The sequence below is a fragment of the Setaria viridis genome, chromosome 8 (genome assembly GCF_005286985.2).
Source record: "Setaria viridis chromosome 8, Setaria_viridis_v4.0, whole genome shotgun sequence".
In the NCBI taxonomy this organism is placed as follows: domain Eukaryota; kingdom Viridiplantae; phylum Streptophyta; class Magnoliopsida; order Poales; family Poaceae; genus Setaria; species Setaria viridis.
In genome coordinates this window covers 38,429,353-38,451,841 of record NC_048270.2, presented here as the reverse complement: position 1 = coordinate 38,451,841, position 22,489 = coordinate 38,429,353, and the positions used below count along the sequence as shown (strand labels likewise).

At 45.5% G+C, this 22,489-nt stretch overlaps 1 protein-coding gene across 1 annotated transcript; it reads left to right on the top strand.

Annotated features, from left to right (window-relative positions):
* Positions 1-20,045: 20,045 nt before the first annotated feature.
* On the top strand, positions 20,046-22,188 carry LOC117834708 (uncharacterized). Its single transcript, XM_034714237.2, has 2 exons — positions 20,046-20,616; positions 20,993-22,188. Exons 1-2 carry the CDS (start codon positions 20,182-20,184, stop codon positions 21,068-21,070), a joined length of 513 nt encoding a protein of 170 aa, XP_034570128.2. The 5' UTR covers positions 20,046-20,181; the 3' UTR covers positions 21,071-22,188.
* The last annotated feature ends 301 nt before the right edge of the window (positions 22,189-22,489 follow it).

The following is a 22,489-nucleotide window of genomic DNA, read 5'->3' as shown; positions in this document are numbered from 1 at the left end:
AAGAATTCTCTCCAAACAAAAGTGCTGACGTCCGAGTCGGCCAAAAAGAGTGGCGCTGTCGATCCCAGAAATCAAATCACGTCTGAAGACATCAAGGGAAAGCGACGAATGGAGGACGATGATGGTGAGTCAGAAGGGCCACGCATTACTTCCCAGTTCCTGCTCCAAAAGTACCAACGCCAACATGAGCATTCAAGGTCCCGAGAGGAAGCGATGCGTCGGCACGAGGAGCACTGGAGATGCCCATTCTTCGTACATTGTTGGGAAAATAACCTCAGGCTACCATCGGCCGATACTTGCCCGGAGTGCAACGGTCCCTATCGAGGCAATCGGCCGTTCACCAGGTCTCGCTCTAGAGACAGAAGGCCAGAACCGATCAGCAGGAATTGGCGCAACCCAGATGAGCAGCGCCCTCCCATGCGTGATCGGCTGGGGGGCAGAAGTGACCAATATGATCGGTCAAAAGGAAGAAGCCATAATAGGCAGGGGGGCAGGGCCGATCGTCATGATCAGTCAAATAGCAAAGCCAGCATTCACAGCCGGCTCGAAGACATGGCCGATGCTCGGGTAACGGATGAGAACCCATTAGGACGAGAGCCAGAATGGGAACGCGCTGGGAAAGAAGGGAGGCCAATAAACCCCAGATGGTGCCCCGACGGTTTAACCAAATCACAAAAACGGAGAATCCAACGCCTCCGCCAATGGGAACAACAAGAAGAAGAGAGCGCGATGGACAAGAAGGAAGGGAGGCCTCAGGTGTGGCGCCCCAAAAGAAACGACAAGGGCAACAATGAATCGGCGGGTGATGAATCGGCAGCCGAAATCGGTATGGTTTTCATATTGCCGATGGAGTTTATGACCCCTGCCGATCAACAGGACGTGTCGGCGATAGAGGAACAAACAACACGGTTGGCTTTAGAACCAATGATGGCCACGTTCGAAAAGCCCGAAGATGACGAACGACAACATATGAAGGCGTTGTTCCTTAAAGGGCATGCTGACGGTCGCCCCCTCACTAGATTGATGGTCGACGGGGGAGCTGCCGTCAACATCATGCCGTATGCCGTACTCCGAAAGTTGGGAAAGAGCGACGACGACCTAACCAGGACGGACATGATGCTCAAGGACTTCGAAGGCAAGGTGTCAAACGCTCGCGGTGCCCTCTGCGTCGACCTCACCATCGGCAGTAAGACCCTTCCTACCACGTTTTTCATCATTAATGGCAAAGGGTCCTATAATATGCTTCTTGGCCGAGACTGGATACACGCAAACTGCTGCATCCCGTCAACTATGCATCAATGCCTTGTACAATGGGTCGGCGATAACATCGAGGTGGTCAAAGTCGACTCCGCGTACAGCATCGCAGCAGCCGACGCACAGCAATGGAGCTGCGAAACCGTCAGATGCATATCAGGTAGGGTGTGGGAAACCGATTTCCTGAAGGTCACCGATTTTGGCCTACAGCCGATCCGAGCAGTCGGCTCCGAAGAAGCGCAATAGATGGATCAGTTCGCCCGAGAGGACGGGAAGCTGGGACACGGATTCACGTCGGCCGATTCATTAGAGATGATAGACTTAGGTGACGGGACCAAACCAAGGCCGACTTTTATTAGTGCAAATTTAGATCCAGAGTATAAGTGTAAATTGACAAATTTATTAAGAGAATTCAAGGATTGTTTTGCTTGGGAGTATCACGAGATGCCCGGATTAGATCGATCTATTGTTGAACATCGGCTACCCATAAAGCCAGGGTATCGGCCGTACCAACAACCCGCACGGCGGTGCAATCCTAAAATTTTACCAGACATAAAAGCTGAAATAACTCGGCTAATTGAGGCAAAATTTATTCGGCAATGTCGTTATGCCGAGTGGATTTCTAATATCGTGCCGGTGTACAAGAAAAATGGGAAGCTACGCGTTTGCGTCGATTTCAGGAATCTTAATCAGGCCACACCGATGGATGGTTACCCCATGCCTACGGCCGATGTATTGATCGACGCTGCCGCGGGACACAAAATTATTAGCTTCATGGATGGAAATGCCGGATACAATCAAATACTTATGGCCGAAGAGGACATACCCAAAACGGCTTTCAGATGTCCAGGCCATCTTGGTCTATTCGAGTGGGTGGTGATGACTTTCGGCTTGAAGAATGCTGGTGCTACATATCAGAGAGCCATGAATTACATTTTTCACAAACTCATTGGCCTCCTGGTGGAGATCTACATCGATGACGTTGTGGTCAAGTCCAAAAGCCACGAGGAACACCTAGCCGATTTGCGAAGGGTGCTAGAGTGTACCAAAAAGCATGGTCTTAAGATGAATCCCAACAAATGCGCTTTCGGCGTCTCCGCCGGACAGTTCTTAGGATTCATGGTGCATGAACGGGGTATAGAGGTCAATCAGAAGACCATAGCGGCCATCAACAAAGTCGTCGCTCCACAGAACAAAACTGAGCTACAGTCTCTAATCGGCAAGGTAAACTTCATCAGAAGGTTTATATCTAATCTATCTGGACGGATTCAGGCGTTCACACCACTTCTGAAGTTGAAGCCAGACCAGGAATTTATATGGGGAGAAGAACAGCGCAAGGCGTTAGAAGACATCAAGCGATACTTGGTCTCACCCCCAGTCCTGGTTCCCCCTCAAACGGGTAAGCCGTTTAAACTATATTTATCAGCCGATGAAAAAGCTATTGGGTCGGCTCTAGTCCAAGAGTTTGAAGGCAAAGAGCGGGTAATTTATTACGTTAGTAGAAGACTCCTGGATGCCGAAATAAGATATCCTCCAGTGGAGCGTTTGTGTTTGTGTCTTTACTTCTCATGCACCAAACTCAGGCACTATCTACTGTCGGCAGAATGTATAGTTGTATGCAAAGATGATGTAGTGAAGTACATGCTGTCGCTGCCGATATTGAAAGGACAAATCGGTAAATGGATCTTAGCTTTATCAGAGTTTGACCTACGGTATGAATCGGCAAAAGCCGTCAAGGGTCAAGTCATGGCCGATTTCGTCGCCCAGCACTGTGGACCGGAGATCGCCTTCGTGGAACTAGCGCCTTGGCAGTTATTTTTTGATGGGTCATCATGCGAAGTCGGATCAGGAATCGGCATCGTTCTCATATCGCCTCGGGGGGCAAGATATGATTTTTCTCTGCCGATAGAAACCGCCGCCACAAACAATCAAGCGGAGTACAGAGCCGTATTAAAAGGCTTACGATTATTGAGGGAAGTCAAGGCCGATTCTGTTGAGGTCTTCGGAGATTCGATGCTAATTGTGGATCAACTAACCGGAAGGGCTGAGTGCAAAGATGACATATTACGAATTCATCACGAAGATTGCTTACAGCTTTTGAAAGAATTCAGATCGGCAACAATCGAGCACGTCCCAAGAGACCGCAACGAGGAAGCAAACAGACTCGCTCAACACGCATCTGGGTATCGGCCGATTCCGGGCGCCATGGCCTTAGAGCTTGCAGCTGACGATTGGCGTAAAGAAATTGCCGATTACCTGAAGGATCCATCTAAAAAGGTGGAGCGACGAGTGCGCTTTCACGCTACCAAGTACGTATTGCTCGAAGATGATCTATTCTACCGAACGATCGACGGTGTTCTTCTTAAATGCCTTGGGACAGAAGAAGCCAAGACTCTAATGGGAGAAATCCATGAAGGGGTATGCGGAGCTCACCAATCAGCACATAAGATGAAATGGATGATCCGAAACAACGGGTACTATTGGCCTACGATCCTCGAAGATTGTTTCAAATATTATAAGGGTTGTCAGGAGTGTCAAAAGTTTGGAAATGTCCAGCGTGCACCCGCGTCGGCCATGAATCCCATCATCAAACCATGGCCGTTCAGAGGATGGGGAATAGACCTTATCGGCCAAATTTATCCACCATCGAGCAAAGGGCACAAGTTTATTTTGGTTGCTACTGATTACTTCACCAAATGGGTGGAGGCAATCCCACTAAGGACTGTGACTTCGGCTATCATGGCCGATTTCGTAAGGAATCATATCGTCTACCGATTCGGTATCCCTCAAACTATAACAACCGATCAAGGAACAATGTTCACGTCGGGGGAATTTGAGGAATTTACGACCGATATGGGCATCAAATTGTTAAACTCTTCTCCGTATTACGCTCAAGCCAATGGTCAAGCAGAATCTTCCAACAAAGGAATAATCAAGTTGATCAAAAGGAAGATTGAAGAATACCCGAAGAAGTGGCACCTATGTTTGACCGAAGCCCTGTGGGCGTACAGAATGGCCTGTCATGGAGCTACTAAGTTATCTCCCTATCAGTTGGTATACGGTCACGATGCAGTACTTCCATGGGAGTCAAGGGCAGGATCAAGGCGCATTTTACTTCAGGACCAGTTGTCAGCCAATGACTACTCATCTCTGATGAAGGAAGAACTTGATGATTTGGCCGGCCAACGACTAAGGGCTCTGATAAGTATCGAAGAGAATAAAAAGAAAGTGGCCAGGTGGTACGATAAAAAGGTCAAAGTCAAGCAGTTCTCCCCCGGAGATTTGGTATGGAAGTTGGTACTACCGATCGGGTCGAAAGATCCTAAATTCGGCAAATGGTCTCCTACCTGGGAAGGGCCGTATAAAGTCGGCAAATGCGCTCCAGGGAATGCCTATATCTTGGAAACAATAGAAGGAGAAGAATTCACTAGAGCTCTGAATGGGAGGTACTTAAAAAGATATTACCCAAGTATATGGGTCGGTGCCTAAGGAATCAACACGATCATACATGACCGATACGATTCGGTTTTGAGACGCACATAAAGTCGACCGGAACGGCCGATTACATTCATTCGGTACGGGCGATGGGTCACATGGCCGACAAAATGTTTAGTCGCCCTTAGAACAAAAATACAGCAACTAATTATTCTTTTTCTTACGCTCCCTCTCAGCCCAACCTAACTCTATCATGAGTCGGAGGTATTCTTCTTCTATGGCCTTCATTGAAATCTCCGCTTCGACTTGACGGGGGAGATCTACGGGAGGGCGCGAAGTCCCCGCTCCCGCGTCTTCAAGAACGACTTGCCGAGGGAATGGATGACTCCTGTCGATGGGAGGTCGCCGGCTGCCGTTCCTCTCCACGAAGTCCAGGATCGTTCGGGCCGCCGTGGCGATGTCGTCTTCAAGATCGCCACGACGATGGCTCCTGACGGGTGGAGATTGACGGTTACTTTCACTCACCACGGAATCCAAGACTACGCGAGCCTCCGTGGTAATGTGGTCCTGGAGCTCCTCTCGGTGAGCCACGATCAGCATCTTGTCCTCCGACGTTAATGGATCTTCGGAATGAATGCACTCAATGGCGCGCACGAGCTCGGGACTAAGACATTGAGGCTGAAACAAAGAAGGAATGAGGGGGGATATTCTCTTCCTTAGGGTCTAAAAAAGAAAGGAAGGTAGAGGTCAAAGACTTCACCTGGTTAACAGAGGAAGAAGAAGACGACGAGGCCATGGCAAAGAAATTGCGCCGATGAGAAGGGGCAGAGAAGTTAAACCGAGAGCCAAGATTGGTGCTACCAGGAGTAAGCGTCGAGGTTGGTATTTATAAAAGAATGCGTGGAAATCTGGTAAAGCTACGTCCCATCGGTAATAAGAAGGCAATAAATAGAAAGGGCGTCGCGAGGGGCGGTCAAAGAAGATAGTAAATGATTCGTACAAAACGGTCAGTGTTTTACAGATTACCCAGAAGGGTATCGATAGCCGTGATGGCCCGACGCCGGATCTGATCGGCAGAGTCAAGAACCCGTTGGTCTTCTTCCGCCGATCCAGGAACCTCCGATGCGCTGCGATGGAGTCTCAGTGCCTCGTGAGCAAAGCGTTGCCTCTCCCGTGTTAAATCGGCAATAACAGAGGGTAGCTCTTGGAGTTTGTTTTCTTCGGCACTGATTGCCTTGGTCACTTGCTCCATTTCCTTGGCAAGCTCCGCCCTCCGACGCTTGAGACGGTCTATCTCACCTATGATCGCCGGGCGGGAATCTTCTAGAACATGGATACGCCGATTCGCCTCTTGAGCCTGACGCTTGAAAGCGTCTTCCTCTTCGCGAGCCTTGGTCAGCTTGGCGCGATCGGCCATGTGACGAAGGGCTCTGAAGACCGGGATCCTCATAGACTCGATGAAGGCCGCCGGCGCCAGGGCCTCCTCCGCCTCTTCTGGTACTCGTCCGCTGACGTCATTGAAGAGCTGCCGAATCGGTGAAGCGTCTTCTACTAATCGGCCGATGTCCCCTTGAAGGAGGGATCGGATGCTGGAAAGTTTGGCTCGGACGTCGTCAGGAACGGAACTCAAGGCGACTTGGCGAGAAGCAACTTCTTCGTCGTCAGAGAGGGCGACCGCAAAAGAAAAGAGGCTGTTGTCGGGGGTATCCTGTTCCTGAAGATAATAAAGAAAAGAAATAAACCAGCTGTAAGTAAGAGCAAATCGGCTAAGATAGAAGCCGAAACAGAAAATTACCATTTTGAAGCGAATCTCCTCATGTTGCACTTGAGAAGCCGCCATGCCTTGCTCGGGGGCCTGCGCCATGGGTTCATCAGATGAAGAGGACTCCACGATAATCGGCGCAGTGTTTGGACCAGCCCCCTGAAAAGAAATCGGCGATCGAGGAGCGATTGATGTGCCGATGGCCTGTATCAAAAGTTTGAATAAATACGTTACGTGAATGCCCAAAGGAAATCGGTACGAAAAGTTCTATACCTTAACGGAAGGAAATGGGGGCGCGTCAATAGCTGGAGGGGCTGCTGCCGATTGTGGCACTTCTGTAGGGATGCTCTGTGCAGTTTAAGGTTAAAGAAAAGTTAATATCAAAATAATAATCGGAGGCAGCGCAACTCAGTTTTACCTGTATGGCCTCCAACAACAACGATGCGGCGGCCGCCCCAGCTTGCGTCATGGTTTGAGTATCGGCACCTTGAGTGACCTGAGAAGGTGGTGCGGCCGAAGTTTCTGCCGATACGCGCACAGGAGGATCCGCCGATCCCGTACGAGCCCGGACTCGGCGACTGGTCTTCTTAGTGGTCCTTTTATGAACTTGTTTCGATCGGCCAGTAATCACGTCAACAGACGGGGCGTTATAGCCGATAAGGGGATAAGTAGTGTATGGATGACTCTCTATTAGTCGTCCGCTGCGGCTGTGTGTTGGAGGGGTCCGATTCTCGGCCTAAAATAATAAAATCGTTAGTACTCGATCATGTTAAGAGGAATAAAAGGGAATAAAAATCGGCTATGTAAAGTACCTCGGTGTTTGGGTCAATGTTGGTCGGGTCCAGAAGATTGCAGTATGCCGATGCTGAGTTGCAGAAGAGGAATTGCTTCCAATCGGCCCACCAGAGTTTGAACGGCTGGACAGCAAATGGAGCTACCAGCCAGTCGTTCAAGTTAATTGTACTGGAGTCTGGAATTCGGTCTCGCAACCGACCGTAATCCAGGCCAGATGTGAGCTCATCTCTAAACTTGATTTTGCCAGCAAAGTACACCTGAATCGGCAACTGACCCATGCCGAATTGTCGTGCTGCAGCGGAAGGGTTGTAGAATTCGTATGTAGGGGCATCCTTCCCTGAGAAGAAATTGGCCGGTAGGAGCCCTGGTTTGATCAACCCTTCGTAGAGATCTTCATCAAACCGGCCAGAAGTTGAATCGAAGCAGGAGGGGAGCTCGAAGACTGGAATGTCTCGCTGGTATGGAAACCAGATAGTTGCGTCCTCATTAAATCCATTGTAAAAGCACCGAAAGTACTCGGCTACCTTTGTAGTGGAATACGCACAACCTGGAAAAGCTGATGCTGCTTCACCATAAGACATGCATCGGCGACGCTCGGTAGGGTCCTCCGCCGATTCGATATTGGGAAACGTCATATGGTCCACTGGTTGCCGGGTGATTCTGTTCATATAAAGGTTCAACCATAGATTGACGAACCACCAAGGTCCACCTGGGTTGCCGATTGGTTCTCCCTTGGAAAGTTTTGTGCCGATTTGATGGAGCATATGGTACACGGCTCCCAGAAGATGTTTTCCAAGAGGAATATGGTTTCCCTTAGACAGTGCTTCAGCTAAAGATTGGGTGTTGGTTGTTGGGCCGGCGGCTCTTCCACAGAAAAGGTGTTTTTCTAGCCACATCATCAGGAAAGCGGTGTGTTCCCTGTTATCAACAGTACCGGTCTTCTTGTTACTATTGATAAAGCCCTTCCAGCCGCCGATTCCTCTTGTGTCTAGCCGATGCGACGGTACGGTCAGAAGTTGGAAAGGTGTGTCAGGGGAGGATATGTCCAGGCCGGTCAAGAGGACCACATCGGCCAGAGTGGGGGTCATAGGACCGTGTCCAAATAGGAACGCATTAAGTGCGTCAGACCAAAAATAGGAAGCCGCCATCACTAGCGGTTCGTTTTTCTCCATTTGCGACAGGGAAAGGTTGATACATTGGCCGATTTTGAGCTCATCCCACGAGACGCTCCTTGACGCGGCCACCCGTTGGTACCATTCCCTCCAACCTGGGGTTTCATTCGGCCAAGATCTAAAAGTGCTGGCCCATTGATCTAAGTTCATATCAGATCGTTTGAAAGGTATCCGGTCAGTTTCCAAGTTTATGAGGTCTGCTGGATCTGGGTCTCCCATGGGACCAAGGCAAACAAGGCCAGGACTACCCGTGAGATGAATAGTAATTCTATGTCTAACCGCCTAAAAAAGGAAAGGGGGCATAAGAATATAAGGAGTAGATCTAAGATAAATACGTTACCGATAGAGGAAAGATTCGGTATTTACCTCCGGTATAAAATTCTGAGTAATCGGTGTGGTCGCCAATACAGATGCGGATGATGGAGTCGCAATGGGGATCGCCATTGGGATCTCTGATGAAGCTCCTTCATCTGTGGATGGAGTGACGGTTGTCGCCACCGTTACCGGAGGTGCTACCTCTGGGGTATCGCGTGCAGGAGAGCTGCCGGAAGGAGTCGCCATTGAAGGGAAGGGGAAGAAGTGACAAGAGCTGGAACTGGAAGACTTCGATGGCAAGATTGAAGAAAGAAGGAGGTGCGCGCGTTGGAAAAAGAGACGTGAGCTTGAAGATGAGCTGCGGTAAAATGTTATTTATAGGATGCCTGAAGAAAGGGTAAAAATGGAATTTTCACCGCGCCGTCGCGTCAAGTTTTTCGGGGTAGTGGCTGTCGTGGGCGCCCGTTTCAAAAATTGCAATGATCAGCCGGGAGACTGCGAAACGGAAGGATATTTTCACTGCGGCCGTTTCGGAGGGGAGGTTATAAAGAATTTCGAAGTAAAAGACTGTGTTTTACTCCGAAACTGGGGGGCATGTGTTGACGCCGGATTTCGTCATCAGTAGAATCGGCGCCAAGGGGAAAGGAAATCGAGGAAGTGCAGTTAGGAATCGGTCAAATGGTGCTATAGTGAGGAATCGGCTGGCAGCTTTTGCTTCGCTTCAGGGAGAATACGCCAGATTCCCAATCGGTAATCCTTTGCCGATGAGAAATCGGCCGATCAGGAGGATGGACTAATTGGGCCTGTATGGGCTTGGAAAAGGATGGAAGGATAAGGTGGAGGTCAGCCCACGAAGCGTGGGGTATCTAACCTAATACGAACTGTGCTTGTAGATATTTGTTTTCTGTTTGAATAAGAGATAGAATTCTAGTCGGTTAGGAAGTTATCTGTACGGGGCTATAAATAGCTACCTTTGTAAATCTGTAAATACAACAATCAATCAATACAACAAGTTACTTTATTCTTCGTACTTACTTTCGAGCAGGCGACTTCGCCGTCACTTTTCCTTCTCACGAGTTCGTGCGGGTTGGCAGGGCTGCATCATCTTGATCTCCGGCCGATTCTGTAAGTTCCGTTTATCGAGTAATATCTAAGCTTTAACTTCCGGCGCATCGCTGTTGTTTCGTTTAGACTTATTCATCAGTTATCGATATCAACTAGATTCATAGGTTTTTACCTGTTTTTCCTAGTTTTTATCACCAGTTATCTCGCTAGGAATCGGTAGTATCGGCTTTCATTACTTTCTGTTGTTAGATCCATTCGTTGCCGATTAGATCTTTTCCTAGTACTGTTATTACGCGCTTTGTACCGATTACTTTAGTATTTTTCTGTCTACAAAGCTACAGGGATCGTGTTGTCTTATAACCGATTTCATCATCACAGTAAATCGGCCGATTTGCCGATAAGCTCTCTCGATCGGAAACTTAGCCGATCGTAGTTATTGAATTTGACACGTGTTCTTCCTTGCCAATCAACAGGTCAGATTGGCTGGCACGCCGCGCGAACCGCACCAGGGCATTCACCCGAACAGGAGCTAAGCAGATTCTCCCGGGTCGTGTGTCGGTCGCTGGGATTCGGTTGACCGATTTCTAGCGCCAACAACCACTAACGTGTAACTTATGTGGTCATGAACCTAACGCAACTTGAACGAGGTTAAACGGAGCTAAAACGTGGGTTCTACAAGGTGAACAAGATTAAAAGGACCTAGATGTAAATATCTATAGACTTGGAGGGTTAGCTGAGAAGATTACCAAGACTCAGAGAATAGTCACTGCAAATAGATGGATCTTTGGGGTTAGATCTGCAAAAGAGGATGGCTTGGATCAGATTGCAAGGAACTGAAAAGTTCAGGGGTTATTTGAAGAGTTTCCAAGACACAAAGGAAGAAGCGAACTAATTAAAGGATCTTTGGGGGCCTTGACGCAAAACTGATGGTCGACGCCAAGGGCATGGCACAGCTTCTGGCCGGCGGCCTGCCGGGGCTCCGGTGCAGCGGGGGCTCGGGTGGGTGGTGCAGGCGGCGGTGGCCGGGCTAGGGGCGAAGGGCACGGCCGGTGAGGGCGCACAGGCGGCGTGCAAGCGAACAGAAGCCATGGCCACGGTTACTGTTGCACAGAAACAGGAGAAAGAGAGAGGAAGATGGGAAAGCCGGTCCGATCTTGCGCATGAACGGCAAAATGGAACGATATCGACGAGACGAACAAGATGGTGTGCTCACCTTCGGCCAGAGATGAACAATGGTGTTGGAAAAGCTCGCCGGAGTTGGGGAAGACGACGGAGCCGACATCGGATTCACGCAATCCACCGCAGCACGGCGTAGAGCTCGAAGAGAGGAACTCCATGGCGGTGTCGGTTTTTGCCGGAAGTCCACAGTTTCACTAGAAAAGCTCGCCGGAGTTTAACGAAGACCGATCTTTTACTTCAGATCTACGGAGTTAGGAGAGGCAACTCGTGAAAAGGTTTGTAGATCCGAAATCCTCGCATCAAGACGAACGCGGGAAGGCGAGCCGTGCGGGAACCGGAGCTCCGAAGCGGTGGGTGCTGGGTCGGATGGTCCGGCTATAGAATTAGTTATTCTGTAGCTAGCTATAGATAAACATATCCCTATATATATATATATATATACATACTATATGTAGCAATGCTATATAATACCCTGGGTACGGAATAACTTTATTCCGTACCCGGCTTCCGCTTCGTTAGAACCCAGTCGCCAGCCCACCACGCTGGTCAAGACCCAACCGAGCGGTTCTTCAAATAAAAATCGCAATCTAATTTAATTAATTAAATATTTTAGAGGTCGTGGGTCTTTTCTTTAGTCAAATGAAATCGTCAGTTCGTTCCTCGGCTGCCGGTTCCCCATCTCCGCTCTGCTCCGCCGTCGAAGCCGCCGCTGGTGGCTCCGGCGCCATTCCCCATGCCTGCAGTTCGGGTATGGACGTACACGGCACCAATGCCCTCGTTGCCGCGTGCCGCAGGTCGATGGGTCATGAACGGTTTGCGGAAGTGGTCGAGATCGCGCGCGGGATAGGCGGGGTCGCCGGACGTCTCGAGGCCCTCTCCGATCCCTTAAGCTTAGTCCACATGACGCCGCTGTCCTTGACGTTACCTGTCTCCTCCAGGTTGTGATTCCGTTCTGTGCTTTTCTTTTCACCCCCTAAATGTTTTGTTCATCTAGCGCGCATGTTGAAATTGCTGCCCCAAGCAGATTCACTTTGGTTCCTTCGCTGCCATCGGCAGCTTCAATGTGGCTCAGCAGATGGTCTTCTGCCCAGATCGTTCCTAAAGGATGCCGGCGACGCGGACGAGAGCGACGGCCAGGTCGAGCGACTGGAATCCGCTTGGATGCCGGCGGCGGGTCTATCTGTGCAAGATAAAGCACATGGATATCGAATCTGTATTGGTCAAATCACAGCAGGTTCTGATTTTTCATTTCCTAATCTCCCTTATTTGCTGAGTGAATCTGCACCATGGGTTGTTGCCCACGCTTGTATTGTGATCAAGATTATGGGGTTTTTTGTAGACCTTGCAAGTGTCAATTGAGCTGGACCAAGTATTTGGATTGGAACTCTATTTTTCTGTGTCTCAAGTAATTGACCAAAACTAGATGTTCTGTGATGTTGCAAGTGATACAGTCTAGATGTGCACTTGTGCTTTCGTAGACCCGTATACATATTAGTTAGTCCAATTGCAACGCTCCGATTAAGTCTCCTAGTAATGTAGAAATTGTTTCATAAAAAATGTAGAAATTACCTGTTCTATCAGATTTCTTCTTGCCTTGCCTAGTTTGCATATTTTTTTATCTGTCAAGTGACTCTTGGTTCTTGGATGCTGTTGCATAGAGGTTTCTCTTTTAAATGCTTTAACTTTTGTATTTTTCCTTTTTGTACTACAGCTAGAGTATATATCAAACCAGTTGAGAATCACAGAAAACCTTATTTCTTTGAAGTATTACCATGTTCATTTTTTAAACGGATTGATGAGTTTTATTTGTGAAGAGTGAAGTTGCGTACCTGAATTAAAGAATGCCTTTTAGTAATTGCATTTTCAGTTGTATATACTGTTAAAGGAATTTCTGGATTGAAGTAACTATCTTTTGCATTTTCAGTCTTAGCAGTTAGCATCATTGTACAATCTTTGACACTCGTCATTTTCTTTTCAGGTCAATGACATTCGGATGTATCACCGGCTGGTGCGCCATTGATCAGCTCACACTGGATATATTCCATTACCAGAATAAATGCCTTACTGATGCACCATAGTGTCACTACTGATGCATGTTAATTTTCTTACGCCATTAGAATTGAAACTAGAATTATTGGGTTGTGTGAGTATTAGACTCAGAACGTTCTATTAGGATATTATATCTGCCATATACGTACCCCTCAAAGTAGAGTTTTTATACCATTAATAAAGATGCTAGTTCATTCAGTGAAAGAATTCGCCACCTGGTGTAATGCACCTCCATCACCCTGTAGACCTGTTATTTGTTTTCAGGATTCAACATTTTTCTCTAATTTTGAATTTGGAATGTTGGTCAGCAAATATGCTAACAGAGGCACACAAAAACTTGTTTGAGAACTAGAAGTGCTTATCTTTTGTATCCAGAAATCAGTATATGCATTTCAGTATTATCTCATATGAATACAACTAAACTTTTCGTTCCTTGAACCAGCTTTATGAAATATATGTCTTTCTGAAATTGCTGCTCGAAATTGTGCTCATGATTCCTTATCTACAAACGGGATCTGGAAGGTGATATAAGATTATTACAACAAAATATTTATTTACTAGTTACTACCAAGTTTTTCTTGTCAGTTTCAAATTTTGTAACAGCCACCTTGAGAATCAAATACATTCAATGATGGGAGGTGGCCAGCAGTGAAGCCGGCAATGTTGAGTCCAGCTGCTCCAAACCCAGCTTTACATGCTTCACATGTTGACATGCATGTGTTGTTTTTGAAATGCATAGGATAGGATACTGTTATTGTAAAGAGTTGAGATTTTTATGGTTCATTACCTTCATTCTTACACCAGCAACATGAAATGGTTGTAAGGTTGAGATTTTCCACTCATGTATCTAATTATTTGCAACTTGGAAACTATATATAGGGCTCCGCTATTCAATCCCGCGAGCGACGCGGACCAGAGCGACGGCCAGGTCGAGCGACTGGTATCCGCTTGGATGCCGGTGGCGGGTCTGTCTGTGCAAGATAAAGCACATGGATATCGAATCCGTATTGGACAAATCACCGCAGGTTCTGATTTTTCATTTCCTAATCTCCCTTATTTGCTGAGTGATTAGTCAGTACAGTCCTAATTACCCAGGTTCTCGCAGATTGGATGTTGGTGAAAGAACACTGCACACGTGTGATAGATTGACCTTAGTATTGCAGTATTCTGTCTGTTCTCCTTTCTTATGGTTCTGCTGTCATGGAATTTAATTTCAAATGTGTCATAGTGGCATCAAACATATACTTCATGTTTCATTTCATGGCCTTTTGGTCGTATAATTAGCTGTATGCCAAGGTTCAGCTCACACCGGACGTCTTCTTCCATTACCAGAGGGAATGCACCTGTGCTGAATTACTAGCTGTGTCCCTCTTCTCTCTGGATTGGTGGATTAGCTGCTCATGTGGTATTAGCCTGATTTTTTTTAATCCAAACACATGAATATAATCTTAATCTCATCATCAGTGTACTCCCCTTTCAGAAGCTGACTATTAGAGTTAATGTTTACAGTTTCAATCATATACTGAAATTGAACATTTTAGTGTCTTAAAAAAGTATTGTGGCTGACATGTATCCGAAAGGAACTTGGATCCAGCAAACATATGTTTTTGGTTGCCTGAATGTTTTTGCCTGCTCTGAATATAAGCCATGACGTGTTTCTGAAACAAATTCATATTCACCTGCAGATGACATTGAACTTTTCCATCTCCGATCCATCAGGTGCTGGTAATATATTGGATCAGAGATCACAGCATTGTTTTGGTGCCTGGACCTGTACCTATTGTGGTATGCTCGTAATGGGTGTGCTACCATTTTGCTGAATCGATGGCTAGCAATTATATGTTGCTCTGAACTATTGACATCTGCCGGCAGCAGCAAAATCACTTCAGAGGGTAGAACAAACAAGCTTGACTTTTGTTTCCATCACTAAAGATATCCAAACAACCTGTCAGATGATGGAGAAGGCTGAAATATCTTGAGAGAGTAGAAAATTCTTGTTAGCGTGATGGTTAATGTCTTTCCAAGGCATTTATTTCTACGCCTGTAATATGATCCTTCATTACACAAGATATGTAGAATTTGCAATTCAGGTTGTCGCTAAGTTCATTCAAGGAAAGAAATGTGCCTCCTGGTGTCATTCAAGGAACGAAAGAAATGTGCCACCTGGTGTATTGTTATTCATATTTTTCTTTACGGAAGATTTTCCGTGGCGTGAAAATGAGACACATTGCATATGATTGATTTATCACAAATACTTGCACACGATGAATATTTGAAACGAGATTTTTTTAACGAAATATGATGAATATTTGCTCTACTGGCTGCCATTTCAATTAGTAAAGAACGATAACTTGGACCTGAAAGGCCCTTTGATATATATACCCATGCTGCTCTACCTTTCTAAAGAACGTTTCCAGATGAGCTATATGTTCTTTATAAGATTTTGAAAAAACTAATAAATCATCTATATAAACTAATATGAAATCTTGATTTTCATTAAAGATATTCTGCATTTTTCTTTGAAACAAAGCAGGGGCATTTTTTAGACCTAATGGCATTACCAACCATTCAAAATGACCTTGAGGACATGTGAAGGCAGTCCAGCCTATTGATTCTTCTGCCATTTTTACTTGCCAAAACCCAGCTTTTAAATCAAATTTTGAGAAATATTTGCTACCTTGTATTCTATTTATCCATTCTTGTTTATTTGGGATATTATATCCATCATCTATTGTATTATCATTTAATCTTTTATAATTAATAACCATTCTTGACTTTCCTCTAGCTATTTCAGCATGATTTCTAACTATAAAGGCTGCTGACCTATGAGGACTTCTGCTTTCTCTTATTGCTCCTAACTTTAGTAATTCTTCAATATGCATCTTAAACTCTTCTATATCCTTAGGTGTCGCTTCTATCGGACTAGTCTTAATTATATAATCCGGGTTTATTATATTCAGCTTGCAAACTATACCATTCTTATCCCAATGTTTCATTGGTATTTCTCCTATTATTTGAATTTCTTCTAACCTTTGTACTATCTTATCTATGTCTTTCTTAGATTTTATATCTCTATACCAGTTTGGTGATAGCGATTGCAAACTAATACACTCTATGCATGTATTTGTTATATGGAATTCTTCTATACTTTCACCTAATTCTTCATCTACATTATCAACATACTTATTATCGTCATATTCTTGAGTTTCTATTTTAGCTTTTCCTTCATTAGAGCTTATAGTTTTTCGTACTTCTGTTATGTATGGAATATTATCTTGATATGGGATGAATGTAATCCCTTGCTCATGTATAATTGTTGCTTGTAATGAATACTGTAAAAACCTTAATCCTAATATCATATCATCATTTATCATGGATAAGTCTCTTATGGTGATCTCATCCATTATATATTTTGTATTGTTTATTTGTATCTCAATATTATAAGCTAACTGGTTATGAAGCTTTTTTATTCCTGACATATCAGTAGATATTTCTGCTTTATCTTGATCTATTGTATGTACTATCTCTGGGCATCTTGCAAAATATTTATCATGAATAATTTTTTTAGTACAACCAGTATCTACTAATGCTAATATTTTATAAGTGATGGTAGGTGTTAATTTTACCTTTACAGGTATCTTTATTCCTACAATTTCTTTAAATGGTAATCTAACTATGTATTTGCTGCCAAAATTAATTATAGCATCTTTTAATTGTATGGCCTTATCATTATTTTTATCAATTATGGCTTGATCTTTAAACTCAGTATTGCCACTAACATTACCTTCAATCTTATTATTAAATTCTATTTTACTTCTTAGGTCTTCTAACTCAGCTTCTAAGATATTTACTCTATTTTCTAAAATTCTAACTCTACTTGCTAGTATTTTATCTTCTGCTACTATTTCTATTTCTTGTCTCCATTTCTGATTAGCATTCCTTAAACATGAAGCACATGCTTGTTTTAAACATACACTACATGTAAATCTATTATCTTGACTAGGATAATATATGCAAAAAGCACATTTGATATTATAATCACCTCTTCCTTTTATCCAATCATGCTCACAATCTCCTTGATTCATTAATTCAGTTTTATCTTCTTTCGAATCACTTTTTTCTTCATCTTTTATTTCTAGCGCATCCATAGCATTTTCTATATTATGTATTTCCTCTTCACCAAGAGAATTTATAAAATCTTTGTGACTCTGCACATTATTTTCTTCCTCTTCTTCATAGCTTTCTAAAGGATAGTTTTCACTAACCTTCTTTTGGACTTCTTTATCTATAGTGGAATCTTTCATGATATCACTTTGCAGAACTTCTTTTGCTTTATGGCTTTCAAGGTCTACTGGCTTCACCTTAGCTTTTTGCTTTATTAATTGAGAGTTGATTTTTTCGTCATAAAGATCTTTATCCTTTTTTAACTTATATAACATCCTAATAAAATAAACTTCTTTTTCTCTAATAGCAGGCCATTCACTCAACATAGAGGTATTATATTCATGAGGTATTTTATTTAACTTTTGTTCATAGTGATGAATCTTGCTAACTAAACTTTCCATTAAAAGCAAGAACACTTACTTAAGGTTGTAACAACTAATTCAAATATCTTAAATAAATATAGAAAAACCCTCAAAAATACAAATTTTAACAACCTCGGCTCTGATACCAGTTAAGCACGATTATCGAGGGCGAGCGACTCCGAAAAATTTTCGGAACACAAAATTTCGAGTTATTATTCACAGCACTATTCAAATTCGGCGAACACTATTCAAATTCGCGGCACTATTTAAATTCAGCTCACTATTCAAATTCAGGAATATGAATAGTGCCCGAGCACTCACGGTGGAGCACCTACGGGTGGCGACACTATTCAGCCACTATTCACTCACTATTGCGCACTATTGAGCTACTATTCACTCACTATTGCGCACTATTGAGCTACTATTCGGGATCGCTCTCGGGGGATACGAGCACGCGCGGGTGCGTGATTAGGTATATTCCTTAATTAAGTCTATTCGCAGGATCTTTACGGGTTGGCGAGACCGAATATTCAGCCGGTCGTGCTGCTATGCTTGTGACAGTCCTACTCGGTACTCACCGCATGCCTCGCTGGCTCACTTCAGAACTAGGCCAGCCCGGTCTGCACCCTCACCGTCCCCAGCCACGCTCACACAGGACTCAGGCTCTACCGTCTCCCCAGGCAATTCCACCCGAAGGGAACACTTCTCTGCGCACACAGGGTTCTCCTCAAACGCCGCTACCAGGGCTAACACGAGAACGACACGCGCAGAGGTTTCTCCTCTAGGGTCCCTAGCGTAGAGACATCGCCCCATAAGAACAAGCTTAAAGGAAGGCAGGGATGCTGCCAGGACAGCTTAATCCATTTCCACGGGACAAGCTTTGCTGCGGCTTTCCCTTTCGGGAAACCCCAAGCACCTAGCACAAACCTTGATTACCTTACAAACCGAGGGACGAGCTCCAACGGCCTCCCTTTATTCTAGTGGTGGTAGTACAGAGGTGGAGTAATACAGCGGTAGATTCTAAAGTATGGTGGCTAATTCTTTCTCTCTCAGAGAGTGGTGGTGGATGTCTTCATGAGTGGAGTATGAGTGGAGGTCTTCGGTGGTGGAGTGTGTCTTCGTGATTCTTGGTGGTGGTCTGGTTGATGTCGTAGTGTGGTCGATTGATGCCTCCAATGCTTCACCCGGTACCTCCTTTTATAGTCGTGGCAGAGGCTTCTGGAGTTGCTTCGTGCTTAAGGCTTCTGGTGCCTTCAACTATTCTCCTCTTCTGTTGCCTGGACACTTGGACGGCTCTCCTCTCCTCAATAATTGTCCTGGGTACAGTAGAGTTGCTGTTTATTCCTTTTGCCTTGTCCTCTATCGCGTACTGTCTTCTCGTGATATTCCGGATGCTGCTTGGTATGGTCTTCCACGCCCGAATGATTGACGTCGCAGACTTCAATCAAAACATCTTGGCATGTAGTAGCCGAATTGTTGTTAACACGTGAACAACACTGGAGACTTATTCCTTTGTGTGACAAATATTCTTTTATGCGAGCTGTATTTCTATTCTTCTTCTTCAATATATATATATGCCAGACTCGAAAAAAGATATTTTCGAGTTGACTTTTTATTTTCAAGATTTCTGATTTTATTTATCTGTGCAAAAACAATTCCCGAAATAGCTGGACTCGTTTCCTAAAGCGAGAAAAATACCTAGAAAATTCCGAAAAATCTGAGATAAATCTCAGAGATGGATTGGGACACAAAGAATCCAAATAAAATATTTGAAGCTCGTGAAAAGAATTCTAGAGCCTTCTAAAAATTGCATTTAGCTCTAGAAAAAGGAGAATAAATTCCAGAAAAAGATGGAAAATCCTCACAAGGGTCTGGCCAACGTCTAAACGTATTTTCAAACTTTTGCACTCAAGAAACACCAAGATGCAGCGACATGAATGCACAGACATAGAACAACATTATTTAATTTATAAAAACAAACAATTATTTTTTCTATACTAAATTTCCTGTAAATAAAAATAAATGTTGGGAAAATTTCAAAATTATGAGAAAAATATTATTTATTTATTATTTTTATTCACATCCTGAAATTCGGAAATTTCAGGGTGTGACAGACGCCCCTGTGTGACAGACGCCCCTGATTGCGGCAGCGCTCCTGCGAGCCGCGGCAGGAGGACCCTGGAGTGCGGCGGCGCTCCGGCGAGCCGCGGCGCCCCTGGGCTGTCAGATCGAGCATGGATGGCACAGATGGGTCTAATGGAGGATTTGTCACGATCTTCCAGCTAACTAAAATGGAATACATTTTACAAAGTTTCCACGACTTTTCGTTCCATTTTTCGCAAGGTCACGTTACTTCCCATGCTATGTTTGTATACATACGTGCTAGACTCTGCTAGCCACATGATAATATAAAATGGACCAAAACAAAAATCGGGCCCTTGATTTCCTCACGGTTTGAATTGACACCCCAACGCGGTTCCATTCCCTGTGGACAAGAAAACGGGGCCATCCATTGCGTTTATATCCTTGGGGAGATCGTCATGAGTCTGCTGGTCTTTCTTCTCACCTGGCAAGGGAAGTTGATCTCATTTTGCTCTTGAGTTCAGTTGCGTGTAGATTAGGAGCATAGATGGCTGATCCGGTGGCCGGCGTGGAGAAGATCGTGAAGCTTGGGCTGGCGATCAAGCAGGCGGTGGACACGGTTCGCCACAACGAGGAGGAGTGCCGCGAGATCAGGAAGCGGGTGCTCAGATGCAGCGCCATCCTGTCGCAGCTGCAACAGACTGGGATGATGAATGATAGCCCTGCGATGAGCGGCGCCCTGGAGGATTTGGAGGAGAGCCTCCAGCACGCCCTTGAGCTCGTCACTGCCTGCCAGGAGAGGAGCACCATCGTCCGCCGCCTCATTAAAGCAGGGAACCTGTCCAAGCAGCTGCACCGGGTAAAGGATGACATCTTGAACAAGGTGATGTTGGCGTCCTTCGCCGTCAACACCCAGGCCACCATCGTGTTGCATACTATTCAAGGTGGTGGTGGTGGTCATCCTCCACCCAGGCAGCCAGAGGTACCACTATATTGTTTGTGTTTTTTACCCATGCAGATAATGATATTTGCACATTGTTGAATGCATTTTCATTGGTTTTGATTTTTTCCTATTTTATTTTCACAAAAAACTTTATAAAAGGTCATGCCATGATACTTTATCTAATATAATGGATCTGTTAAATTAGAAAGCTGTTGCAAGGCGCGGGCACTCTACCAGTAATGATACAAAGGATCAGACATATAGTTTCCGTGAAGAAGGCATTTTACCCAAATAATGAATGCTATATGGCCAAGATGGCTAATTTGTGTTGGATCTAGTTGTGATACAAATTTCAGTTTAACTCTGTATATAGGCTTCATCACGATATCGTAATTGCATCATTTTGTAATTTCAGGATGCAGGAGTGGTCGATTCAACTGATGATGCTAGGTCAGTTATATACGATGCAACCTCTTTTGTTGTGGTGGTATGATATATAGTAACATATATAAGTAAAGCATACCATTTTATCTTATAGTTATTCATTCATGCTGGAGATTCCATGTATCTTTCATCGAACTAAGAAAATACAAGTCCATGTGAAGTCGAGGACTCGAACCCAAGTGGCCAATAATTCCATGACAAGAAACCTAACAAACTATAAGCTGTGCTCAGTCTGTGCATATAGCTTTTATTTGTGTACATTGGCTAATGGTGTTATGGCAAGTGGGCCGGCCACAGGCCTAGGCCCTCGAGTACTGTAGCTCGCGAACACTACCACGAGAGGAATAAGATTTGTTTGTTAGCAGGTCATTAGAGATAAGGTTGTTAGAGATATAAGGTTATTTAGATTAGATTGGGTTTGTTAGGTAGCTGGCTAAATAAGCACAACCACACCATCCATTGTAATCAAACCCTAAAAGTAGTCAGAGCCTCCAAGGGAGGGTGACGAATAGGTTCTTCATGCTATCCCTAGTTCTACCATATCATTTGGTATCAGACGGGACCATCCTCGGTTTCTGCCTGCCGCCAATCACCCCTCCACCTCACCCCAAATTTCCCTGCGTGCCACTAAACCCATCACTTTCCTGCCGCCATGGGTGATAACAACTTCATCACCGAGGACAAGTTCAGGAAGCAATCGACAGGATGATCGCCATGGTGATTGACATCCGGAAGAAGATCGACACAGAGGTGGCGTCCATCCATCAGGAATAGGGCCGCCTGTAGTCCTCCATCAACAATGTCCAGATGCATGTGCTCGAGTAGAAGGGCACGTTCTCCTCCGACGGTTCCTCCGGCTCCGGTTCCGAGCATCCTCTTGCTGTCCACAAGATCAGATTCCCCAAGGACCATGGCACTAAAGACCCGCTGGGCTGGCTACACAAGGTGGAGGCGGGATGTTTTCTGCCGGCATCACCCAAGCCGCCGCCATCTTCACCGCCATTGAAGACCCAACCTGCCGCAACCGCGACGGCCACGACAACATCATCCTCACCGGCCACGGCAACATCTTCAGATCTGCTGGCAGAGACTGTTTCCACTACTGCTTCGGTGCAAGCCACGCCCCCCTCATCGTCCTCAAGCCCATCTACTTTGACAGCCGGATCGCTAGCTTACACCTCGCCTGCGACCGGCATGGTGGCATTGGCGCCGCGGACCGCGCCCTCGCGTGGCATCATCTCGTGGGCATCAGCGCCTAAGCCGCCCAGGCTTCCAGGGCAACGGCGGCCAGCATAGGCTGCACCTTTCTCGTCGTGCACATCAGTCGTTCGGTCATCGGGATGCGCACGCTCGCGTCCACACCACCGCCCGAATCTACCCACGCCCGACGCCCCTCACCATCAGCATCAATATATAGCTCGTCCAGGCCTTCACCTGCACCTGACGTTGCTCTTCGTTGGTCTCCGGA